Source organism: Cyprinus carpio, chromosome B15 (assembly GCF_018340385.1).
Source record: "Cyprinus carpio isolate SPL01 chromosome B15, ASM1834038v1, whole genome shotgun sequence".
NCBI classification, from domain to species: Eukaryota; Metazoa; Chordata; class Actinopteri; order Cypriniformes; family Cyprinidae; genus Cyprinus; species Cyprinus carpio.
In genome coordinates, this window is record NC_056611.1 from 9,190,091 (window position 1) to 9,202,705 (window position 12,615).

General features: G+C 39.2%; 1 protein-coding gene across 12 annotated transcripts in view; it reads left to right on the top strand.

Moving 5' to 3' along the window:
• The window catches only part of LOC109064829 (teneurin-4), a 208,012-nt gene that overhangs the window by 187,900 nt on the left and 7,497 nt on the right, over nucleotides 1-12,615 (top strand). For all 12 annotated transcript variants that reach the window (XM_042739124.1, XM_042739127.1, XM_042739122.1 and 9 more), the window contains 4 exons: nucleotides 803-1,038; nucleotides 7,634-7,930; nucleotides 8,757-10,371; nucleotides 12,371-12,513. In XM_042739124.1, coding sequence (XP_042595058.1) covers nucleotides 803-1,038; nucleotides 7,634-7,930; nucleotides 8,757-10,371; nucleotides 12,371-12,513 — 2,291 coding nt within the window. The remainder of the gene's footprint in view (nucleotides 1-802; nucleotides 1,039-7,633; nucleotides 7,931-8,756; nucleotides 10,372-12,370; nucleotides 12,514-12,615) is intronic.

The following is a 12,615-nucleotide window of genomic DNA, read 5'->3' on the forward strand; positions in this document are numbered from 1 at the left end:
AGCATGATGGCTGTTGAGTGATTTGTTTAGCAGTAAAAGGACTGTTTTCTGTCACAAACTCTGACTTTCACTGTATTTAATTGGAATAGAATCACTTTAAAATAGTATTCAGTTTGTTTTTAACAAGGAATGAGTGTCCGCTAGCTACATGTTAGCTTCACATGCTAGCTTGTTTGTATGGCTGCTGTCTGCACTGCTTTTGCTGAGTCATTAATTCCCTTTGACTAGTTATGAGTTTCATCAAAGCACTCACTGACATCTTCTCATTTGGTACATCATTCTTGTTAACAGTCTCTCTCCCATTCGCTGTCTTCGCTCTGGATTTCTCTCAGGTTCACCCCCTTTTTCTCTTTCACCGTCTTCCATCTTCCGTGTCCCTCCAAAGCGCTTAGCGAGACCACCTGGGGATGAAGACAGACAGTTTCAGATTCAGTTGCATCTCAGTTGCCACAGGCAGACGGCTACCACTATGATAGCTTTCTGCCTATCTTTCGCTCTCTCTCTTTAGGTCTTCTGAGGGCAACTCAAAGACTAACTAGGCTTTGAATCATCCCTTTGTTTCACTGTCTGTCTGGTCGTGTTCAGCAAACAGTGGTGTCATAAATTCCGCTGCCATATTTTGAGAGAAATACAGCATGTAACCAATGAAAGGTGGAGATTAGTCATAGTCTGTTAAATCCTGTCAGCTTTTACTGATACTTGCATTGAGTAAATGAAAACAAATTTTTCATTTATAATTCAATGTTGGATAATAATTCCACAATTAGTTTGTGAGACTTGATTGTTTGTCTTTAAATCGTAGATCAAGTCAAAAACAGTTACTACATTGGTCTGGATGGCTCCTTGCGTCTGGTATTGGCCAACGGTATGGAAGTGTCTCTTCACACGGAGCCTCACCTGCTGTCAGGAACAGTCAACCCAACCATAAGCAAGAGAAATGTCACTCTGCCCATCGACAATGGACTCAACCTGGTCGAATGGAGACAACGGAAAGAACAGGCACGAGGACAGGTCACAGTGTACGGACGCAGACTCAGGGTAAGAACATCACAGAATTTTCTCTTAACATTTAAAATAGTTTTTTTTTCTCTTATTTATACATGAATTCCAGAGTCTAATTATTTCTAAAAGCTGGCAGTTCTGTGCTGTTACTGGAAAATGTTATTAGAGAGCATGTGGAAGTATTTTAGACACATTTAAGAAAAAATTATGAGAGCTATGAAGCACTCTGGCAACACGTCCAAGGCCAAATCGTTAGAGATTCATTCAAAAGCTACTATTTATACTGTTGACAAGCTATTTATTAATTTAGAAGATCCTTTAATATCCCAAGCAATTTAAATGAAAAAAACACACCTAATCTTGTAAATTGAGTATCTAATTATGGTCTAATGTCACAAAATTCAGAAAGAATTCCTAGAAAAACAACACCTTGAATTTTTACAAATTTAAATGTAAGCACTTACATTGTCAATGTACTCTGAAAGTATGGAGATAAATTGTTTGTGATTGATTGTCTTTAAAAGCTTCATATTTAACATAGATTTTTTGAGTTTTTGGATTAAATAAGAAATATCAGTAAAAATACATAGCATTATTTTTGTTTAAATACCCAATATTTTAAAACTAAGATAAATTGTTCATTATTCCTGTTGCCTAATCTTACATTTTGCATTGGTATTTTATTTCTATTCATCGTATAAAAATTCTCATTGAGTTTCGCGAGACTAACTGCACAACCTGTCATCAGAACCTCACATAGTCAGGTAATTGTGTACAAACCCCAGCGTTACCTCAATGTTGTCATCTGCTCATCCTGAGTTAATTTTACGCAGGCACAGTTCCATACCTCACATTCACACCTCCACATAGCAGCTCATCTGAGCATCAAGGCCCCTGTACTTGCAGTAATTGCTTCTCGATTATAATCTCTACTGCTTCTTCTCATCAGTCTCAGAGTCACACACGCTGCGCCTGTCCTTTAGACTGATCACTCTTATTATGGCTGCCCCGTAGAGTCTAGCCAGGCCTTACCGGTCAAGTAGCTGTCTTCCAAGGTCAGTTTGTGCATGTGAGTGCATGTGTGTGTCTCAGCGGTCGATCCATCATTCAGCAGCCGTGTCTCTACGACCCTGAGGGCTAAAGTCAGCACCTAGGGCAGGGTTGACTCTCTCGTGATCAAAACCCTGAGGGTTTCCTCAGACAGCATCTGATGTCTTCATAATTCTTGTGCTGCCAGTAATGGGACCACCGCACAGCTTTTGCAAGATGATATATGTGCATATACAGACTACCATTTAAAAGTTTGGGGTCAGTAAGATTTTAGCGATTAATCTTTTTATTCAGCAAGAATGCATTAAATTTATCCAAATTTATAGTTAAGACATTTATGATCCTACAAATGATTTCTATTTCAAATAAATGTTGTTCTTTTGAACTTTGTTCATCAAAAAATCCTGAATAATATGCATAATTTATGTAAAAATATTAAGCAACAACTGTTTTTATCAGTGATAATAATAATAAATATTTCTTGAGCATCAAATGAGCAGATTTAGATTTCTGAATGATCATGTGACACTGAAAACTGGAGAAATGATGCTAAAAATTCAGTGGAAATTAATATTAGTTTTTAAAAACTTTTATTTTGGATGTGATTAATCGCTATTAATCGTTTGACAGCACTAATTTATATATATATGTATATGTATATGTGTTTGTGCTGTCAAAATTACTGTGTTAAATGCAGGCGATAAATTTTTTTTCAGTTGAACGTTTTAGAAATATTTAATGTAATTAACGCTGGGGCGGAGCTAGGGCTGGCCACCCCACTCACAACTGCTGTTTCTGTCACTTTGTGCATTTATTTAGTCACAGAACATTTTTTCCGACCACATCAAACTGGAAATGAGTGCAGAAACGGTACTGTGCTCGTAGCCCATGCCGCCGAACATTGTAGCCTGTATCATTTAATATCAAAGTGCGAAATAAACTACGTGCATGCAATGTTGTGGTCAGTTAAGTCATAAAGTTACCAAAAAGGCGATTAAAGCTGCCTTAAAACTGTGCATGTACTATATTTTATATGAGTCACATTTAAGAACTGAAATGTTTTCAAAACTGTCCTGGAGCAGCCCAGCACTGTCTACCTCATCTAACACTCTCGATTCAACTCGTAAGTTAATTAATAAAGACTTTAAGACCTGAAGTGGGTCAGAAAAGGTAAAAAGAGTTGAGAGAAAATATAATGTGTGTCAGACCCGTGTCACGTTCAGCAGCGGCAGCTCTTAAAGAAACAGCAGCCAAAACAACCTTATAACCAGCTGCTGTGATGTCTTTCAATCAAAGAACAAAAGAAAAAAGAGGAAAACAATAACTTTTATAGCTTTAAGGATACATCTATATTTAATTTAGAATTAAGTGTTTGATAACTTCAATTTCTGTATATTTCTGCTCAAGGACACAGGTCAATATGACATTTATTATAACTGGTTTATGTGAAGATTGTTTTAAGTTCACTTACAGGTAAGTTATTTTTTAAAAGTCTAATAAATGTTAAAATTGATAGCTCTCAATTTTACTGTAATGTTGAATAGCTATAGTCAATGGTTAAATATTAGGGGGAAAACAATTTTATAGAGACATCAGTATCAGTGATACTGGTCTCAGTCATAAAAAAGATGCCATTAAAAAAATATAAAAATATACAAAATATTGCAATAACAAACAATATAAAATAAAATTATAGCAATAAAAAAGTAAATTAAAATTATTTTAAGAAAAAAATATATACATAAAAAATTAAAATTCCATTAATTATCCACTTTTATTTTAATACATAATCATGCTGTTTCCACGTGTATTTTAATACATAATCAGTGTGTGTGTGTGTGTGTGTGTGTGTGTGTGTGTGTGTGTGTGTGTGTGTGTGTGTGTGTGTGTGTGTGTGTGTGTGTGTGTGTGTGTGTGTGTGTGTGTGTGTGTGTGTGTGTGTTGTTTGAGCAGTGAAGCTGCTGGCTTTGATGATGTTTGTCAAGTTGACATGAAGCCAAGAGAATTAAGGGCAGAACAGAAAGAGATTTAAATGGACACATTTACAAAAGCATATATGGTATTACAATAACTCTTTAGGGAAATTATATTACAATGATTTTAACCATACACTATATCAATGACTTTTAATGTGTGCATTCATATGCTTTCCCAAAGTTCAGTTAACGAAGCTTCTATGAGGCATCATACTAACCGAAAGCTAAAAGACTTCCAGTTACAATATTGTGATGCATAGCGATGGATTGAATCGTTTGATTTATATTCCAGTGTTTTGAATGAAGATGTAGTTGGTGATACCCAGCCCTAGTAGAAATGTGGGTCACTTGCAGCCTGAAGCATTACTGCGGTCACATGTCCATCACATTGGCTACTACACACCATCAAGAACAGCTGCCAGGCCGCCAAAATTATTCTTGTCTCCATAGCAACCACATCTCCTGACAACAACAGAGCTCTGGAAAAATAGTAGTGTAAATTGCCCCCTCACAGCGAGCTCAAATCTCAAAAACCACTGAAGGCTTAAACGCAAGGCCTCGACTGACAGTTCTCTAAATGTTTGCTTTACATTATTAGAACGGTGTCCTATACTGCCTCCAAACAAACAAAACCAACACGTGGGCAAGTGTGTTTACTGAAGGAAGCGACAAATCGCACTGAGCAAACCAGATTACAGTTCTTACCACAGCAGCGGATGGGGAAAATTATAAATGAATGGCAAAGCGACAAGCAAATATTGGATTTGAAGAACAAAAACTTGAATACATTTTTAATGACAGTGGAGAAGAAAATCAAATGCTGTTTGACAGATTTGTTGACTTTTCGAATATGGAAGGAGAAATTTCAATTATTGATGGTGATTTATCAAAACAAACGTTACTTACAAGTTGTTTATTCATTGCCAAAAGTGCATTAGTGACAGTCCTAAGATATTCTTGTAATTAGCCAAGTTATGAAAAAAAGTGTTGTCTTTTGTTCCCAGTTTTAATCGTTGTTTGTTTGACAAACAGGAATCGGGTAATCTCAAAGTAGTTGTATTTTGATCAGCAAAGCATGCAAATTTCATCCGGCTGTCAAAGAAGGGAGGGAGAAGCATGGCAAGTGTCTGTCTAACATTCCCCAATACAGTGTGTGAATTATACGATAACTTTTCTGTAATTTCAGTCAGCAAAACATCAACTATAAAGGTTAGTTCACCCAAAAATTACAATTCTATATAACTGTATAACTTCATTTTTTCAATGAAAGACTAAAGGTGATGTTTTACAGAATGCCCATGCTGCTTTTTTCTGTTCAGTGAAAGGGAATAGCATCTGTAACCAGTTTCTTATTATTGATAATGTTGAATATTATTAATGCTTAATATTTTGTAGAAACAACAATATTTTTATTTCAGGAACTGATGAAAGGAAAGTTCAAAATAGCAGAAAATATTTGAAACCGAAATCTTTTAAATGTTGTAAATGTATCCATCACTTTTGATCAGTTCAGTGCACCCTACCTGAATTAGTGTTAATCTTTTATTTATCTTATTAACCCCCAAACTTTTGAATAAAAGTAAAAAACAGTGATGCTGCGCAATTTGTCAATTAAAATTGAAGAGTGCTTGAGCAACTTGTTGTTTGAGATTTGTCAAAATTAGTGCCACACAAAAATATTTGTAGATGCTATTGAAATGTGCCTTATGTAACATGTGGAATAATAGTAGTAGTACACCCTACTTTTTGTCTTGATGTCCTTTTTGGGGGTTCTTAGATACTCCCTCAAACCACCTGTTTTTCCCACCCTGCCCCAGTCCAATCTCCTTCCTCCCACCATATCTGCTTTCCTAAAGCTTAGTCCATTTAAAGGAATGTCCAATTTAAGACATTCCCCTTGAGTGGGTTTCCATTCTCCAGAGACCCAGGATCTCACTGCCAAAAGAGCTTTTTTTCCAGCCCGTTGGGCCTCTGCTCAACCAGAGCCTGGCATGAGCATCCAGCCTTTCCTTTCATTCTCTCTTCAATTTTTTTTTTTTTAAACCCATCGCTTCAGTCCCCTGTCATCCTACTCTGGACAAATCAGTCCTTGACAAAAGTTCTATCATCCTCAGAGCCATAAAAGCCTGGCTTTTTGATGCCTTGGAATGTCTAGTAAATAACACTTAAGTGAATTGTGTAACCAAAAAGAATAGCAGAAATAATAACTGTTTTCAAACAATATGGATGGATGGATGGATGGATGGATGGATGGATGGATGGATGGATGGATGGATGGATGGATGGATGGGTAAGTGGATGGATGGATGGATGGAGGATTGATACTTTGAGTAAGTTCTCAATCTTGATATCTTCAGATCGAAGAGTCAGGCTGTATTAGAAAAAGCGAGAGTGAGAGAAATAGGGGCCATGTTCATCAGTAGGTGGGTGAGGCTTAAAGATGTGGGGAGGGAATAATATCTGTCCTTTATTCTGTCAACCTCTTTGTTCTGTCACCCCCACTGGGAATTCTCCTATTCATGAGCTGCTTGCTTTTAATGTAAAATAATCCTCTCAATTAGGTATTAGTGACATTAATTGGCCCCAGTGTAATTGTCCCTTCACAGATGAGAGCTCCCAGCATGCCCACGAGGAGGAGAGAGAGCGAAAGCTTGCTTGCTGCTCTTCCCCCCGTCCGCCATACCACTGGACCAAAGCCAACAACAACTCGCAAAATCACTTTAAGACTCTGTTAAGCCTTGCCAGCAGTGAGCCAAGCCGGGTACCAGAGTACCTGATGAGAAAAACAAAGATCAGTTAAGGACACATTACACTGATAACAGATATGGGGAAATGAGTGTTTGATTAAAATGCATTTTAAAGACTGTTTGGGCCAAACTTCCATATGGTTGTTTAGCCAGTACTCATTTAACCCTGTAGACATAATATGACAAAGTGGTATGCTTGGAAAAAAGAAAGTTTCACGGCAAATTTTGAGTTTGTATTCATGCCAGATAATAAGCATTTTCGTAAATATATTAGGCAATTTCATAGTACTTTCGGGTTACCAAGTAGAGTAGAGTGCTATTTATTTTTGCATTGTAATTCTCAACAGCAAGTGTATGTTCTTTGTGGATCTGCTAATACAATGTTGATATTTAGTTAGGTCTAGCTGGATGCCCCATTTATTATCCACCGACACCTAAATTCACATCACAGCAATAAAGATTCTAGTGCATTGTGCCAAGTGTTGAAGGTATTAAGGCCTCTAAATCCTTGATCGCCCCCCGCTTTGCCCTGTGTGTGCCTTTGGGATTACTAGCCATGTAGGACTAGTTCTCAGCTCTGATCTCAGCATGTTCTGGGGTCAGAGGGCTCTGCACATTCCGACTGAGCCAAAAACTCAGTATGACATATCATTCAAACAATGTAGTGGGCTTTAAACTTCATATGCACCTCAAGTGCCATTGTTTACCTCCTGCTTCAAATACAATGGAAGTTATCTACCCCTCAATAATTCCTTCCTCAAAAGGTATGACAGATGATTATACTGAGAGCTTCTCTCATGCTATCAAGTCCATGTGTTGAATTTGGAGGCCTAATCTATCTTCCTTTTTATGGTATAGGTTCATAACAGGAACTTGTTATCCATGGATTTTGACCGAGTAACCAGGACTGAGAAAGTCTACGACGACCACAGGAAGTTCACCTTGAGGATTCACTATGACCAAGCGGGAAGACCTACTTTGTGGGCTCCAAGTAGTCGGCTAAATGGTGTCAATGTCACCTACTCACCAGGTGGCCACATCGCAGGCATCCAGAGGGGCACTATGTCAGTCCGAATGGAATATGACCAAAATGGGAGAATCACCTCAAAGATATTTGCAGATGGAAAGTCATGGAGCTACACCTACCTTGAAAAAGTAAGTATCTTTATCTGGAAAATTATCAGGTTGAAAAATAATTGCTAGTTCTCTTTTTTTTCTGCAGAGATCTTTTTGTTGAACCCTGTTAATTTGTTACATTAATAAGCTTTAACCTTATGTGCTTTAGCAATGATCCCTGTCTAATGTTATGCATTGTTATCGCATACAGCCTGACAACGAACTTGTTCCTAAAATATCACTGAAAAAAAAGTAAAATGTCACTGTCTTGTTAATTAGAACCAATATCTGAGAAATACAAGACCTTACCGTGTAATTCGAAAATGGCAGCTGTTTAGTACATTTAAAAGCTGACATCCCAATACATGGGTTTAAAAGTATTGATTGTAAGCTCTAAATTCACTCTATTTAATGTTTCTTGCCATTCTAAAATGACCATGTGCTGGTAAGATCAATAACTTCAAAGTAAAAAAAAAAAAAGAAGAACGAGAGTTGTTTCCTGTTAAAATATATCCTCTTACTGACCGCCATATAAGGTCACATTATTAAAAATGGTATTTGGGGGGGGTATGATGACTTAATCCTCATTAAATGAGATTTTGCCCTTCTTCATTTTTCAGTCAGTGTTGTAGAGCAGCATATTTGTAATTTTTATGCACCCTGAAGTGATTCTGTGGCACCCTATGGTTTGTTGTGCAGCTAGTCATGTGACACAGTGTGACTCCTGGGTACTTAGTGACCTTCACTTTAACTGGGTGGAGAATTTCACATTTAACTGTTTGAAGTGCTCTCAGAATGTGTTGGGAATTACTATGCTTCATTAAATCAGCTTACTGAGCATCATTTTGTCATTTTCCTTTGGCAGTCCATGGTGCTTCTGCTATACAGCCAGCGACAATACATCTTCGAGTTTGACAAGAACGATCGCCTCTCTTCAGTAACAATGCCCAATGTGGCCAGGCAGACCTTGGAGACCACCCGTTCCATCGGCTATTACAGAAACACATACAAGCCACCTGAGGGCAACGCCACAGTTTTGCAAGATTACAGCGAAGATGGACTGCTCCTGCAAACCATCCACCAAGGAACGGGGCGTAGAGTCATTTACAAGTATGGGAAACTCTCCCGTCTGCTGGAAATCCTCTATGATACAACACGGATTGCCTTTTCTTACGATGAATCTGCAGGCATGCTGAAAACAGTGGGGCTTCAAAGTGAAGGCTTTGCATGTACCATACGCTACAGGCAGATCGGACCACTCATCGACAGACAGATCTTTCGTTTCAGTGAGGAGGGCATGGTGAATGCTCGGTTTGACTACAACTATGACAACAGCTTCCGAGTCACCAGCATGCAAGCCGTGATCAATGAAACCCCCTTGCCTATTGACCTCTATCGCTACGATGATGTGTCAGGCAAAACTGAGCAGTTTGGCAAGTTTGGAGTCATCTACTATGACATTAACCAGATCATTACCACAGCTGTCATGACTCACACCAAACACTTTGATGCCTATGGACGAGTTAAAGAGGTGCAGTATGAGATTTTCCGTTCGCTGATGTCCTGGATGATGGTACAGTACGACAACATGGGGCGAGTGGTGGCCAAAGAGCTTAAAGTGGGGCCCTATGCAAATACCACCCGTTACGCCTACGAATATGATGCTGATGGCCAACTGCAGGTGGTGTCCATCAACGACAAGCCTCTTTGGCGCTACAGCTATGATCTGAATGGAAATTTGCACCTCCTTAGTCCTGGTAATAGTGCCAGACTTACACCACTACGCTATGACATTCGGGACCGAATTACTCGATTAGGTGACGTGCAGTACCGGTTGGACGAGGATGGATTCCTCAGGCAGAGAGGCAATGACTTCTTTGAGTATAACTCTGCGGGGTTGCTTGTTAAAGCCTACAACAAAGTTAACAGATGGACCATCAAGTACCGCTATGATGGCTTGGGCAGGAGAGTGTCCAGTCGAAGCAGCCAAGGCCACCATCTGCAATTCTTCTACGCAGACTTGTCCAGTCCCACCAGAGTCACGCACATGTACAATCACTCAAGCTCAGAGATCACCTCGCTCTACTATGACCTTCAGGGCCACCTCTTTGCTATGGAATTGAGCAGTGGAGATGAGTTCTACGTGGCCTGCGACAACATCGGTACACCGTTGGCTGTATTTAGCGGTGCCGGTCTCATGATCAAACAGATCCTGCACACAGCTTTTGGGGAAGTGTATTTGGACTCCAACCCGAGTTTCCAGCTAGTTATAGGCTACCAGGGTGGCCTTTATGAGCCCCTTACAAAACTTGTCCACATGGGACGCAGAGATTACGATGTTCTTGCAGGCCGATGGACCACTCCTGACCATGATGTTTGGAAGCGACTCAACAGCAACAACATTGTGCCATTCAACCTCTACATGTTTAAGAATAACAACCCACTGAGCAACAATCAAGAAACCAAGTGCTACATGACAGGTAAACACATAATTTCTAATAAATCTTGTGTTGGAACACACTGAGGTTAATATTATTTAATACATCAGTCCATCAATCTATTATCCAAATTGCTTGTCCTGTCTTGACCTGTCCTGTCCTGAGGAAGCCTAGCCCAGCGCCTCGGGCCAAGGCTGGGAGGGCTATTAAATAGCGTGTAAATAACTTAACTGTTACATTTTACCTTCAGCGATCTAAAACGCCACAAGCACCTGGTGCCAAGAATCTTTGCACTAGAGTGATTATTTTTCAGGCTCTCGTCCCAGCCCCAGCTTGGGGTGATCTTGCCTCCACATACACTGCTTGTGAGCAATGACAGCACAACAAAGTCCCCTTTGTTCTTCATTCAGGTTGGTCCTCTGAAATATCCCATCAGTCTTTGCTTCTCCAGCTTGTGCAGGAGGTAAATAGCAGTGAATGCTCCCCAATGTTAAACAAATAACACAAAGGAGTCCATGGAACTAGAAGCTAGGGGCTGATTCACCTTTTTTCTCCACTTGAAAGAGAAATCGCAGCCTTACTCAAAGAAAACAAAATATTATAGTCACATTTGTAGTCTATAACAGTGAATGCGTGCTGGTTTTTGACTGAAATCAAAGCATTGGTTCGTGCCCTTGCTATCAAAGGAAATGAACGCTATAGAATCCCAATATCAGTTGTTTGTTAGGGCAGCCTTGTTCTAGTGTGTTCCTTTGTGTATGTCCTTTGAGTATCCTGTCAAAAAGATTTGTGGTGAGATGAGGCCTTGTTCTCTGAATATTCATATGTAATATTCATACACTGAGCTTATTTGGAGTGCTGCAGCATCCGTGCCCCTAACCCTTACCTTGGATGCAGCAAAAGTGAATCTCGTGAGAGTTTTTCCAGAACAATTTTTACCTTTCATGTAGCACCACTACAAAATACTACACCGGGTTACTTGCTTATGTTGTGCTTTGTATACCATTCTCCAAAATGCAACGTTGTTGTGTTTGTTATGATTTTCCTTATTATTATGCTCACCAGCAAATAAGCACATACTGGTGCACCAACTATACCAGAACTAACCAGCGTTTTCTAAACTAGCATGTGCTACTGTAGTCTTTTGTGGCTTTTTCAGAAAGATATTGCATATGTATGCTACTATTACTGCGGACTAGCCATATTTCAAGCTCAGCTAAACACCTAGCCGCTAGGCCTTAGCCTACATCATTAATGTTAGCTTTGAAGAAGGAAATCTAAAGATTCTGCTGGATATTAGATGTACTTGAGTGGGCTGTCAGCCTTTTATGAATGATGGCATTGACATTTTCATTCCTCTGAAATACAGAAGGGTCCTTTCATTGTCCTTAATCAAATTCATATTTAAAACAATTCTGTCAAGTGACACAGCCTTAAATAAAGGAGCAGTCGTCAGTGTGCACTTCATTATTATAGCAATGTCTCTTCTATCCATGACTAATGTATTTGATGCAGCAGGGAAAAATCAAAAGGCCATTTGATTCTAGTAAGGTTCATACCCTCTGTATATTATAATATGATTCGCTATTCATGCTAATGCCTTTGAATATGCACAAAAATTAAAAATACATATTCCGATTATAGAAAGGGTGACACATATGGTCACAGCGTGAAATATGTATGATTATCAGGCACACCAGCAGATCTCAAACATCAAGTTTCTCACATGCCAGATATAATTGTATCGCTTTTTATGTGTGGACAAAATGCTATCATCTTTTTTTGGAGATTTGCCACTTCCTGTAGAGGATTAATCATATTTAGTCCAGTCTCTGAAACTAGTGTTGCCTGTAATGACTGCGGGAGCTTATTTCAAGAAGGAGCTCACTTGGCATGTGTCCTGATTTGCAATGAATCATGCTTTTGTGGTGTAGTTCACCCCAAATAGAGTAAATTATTATACAGGCATTATCACTGAGTGCTGCAGTTACCTTTTGCTCTGCTGTAAGTGTATTTCATCACAGCATTTCTCTTTCAACAGATGTTAACAGCTGGCTAGTGACATTTGGTTTCCAGCTATACAACGTCATCCCTGGCTACCACAAACCTGCTATGGACACCATGGAGCCTTCTTACGAGCTCATTCACACTCAAATGAAGACTCAGGAGTGGGATAGCACCAAGGTAATCTATCCAACAAATTTGTCTTTTTGTTTGTCCACCTCTTTAAAAACACACTTGGCCTTTGACTCCAACCTCAGCTGTTATTTGCAGTACCTTGACCTT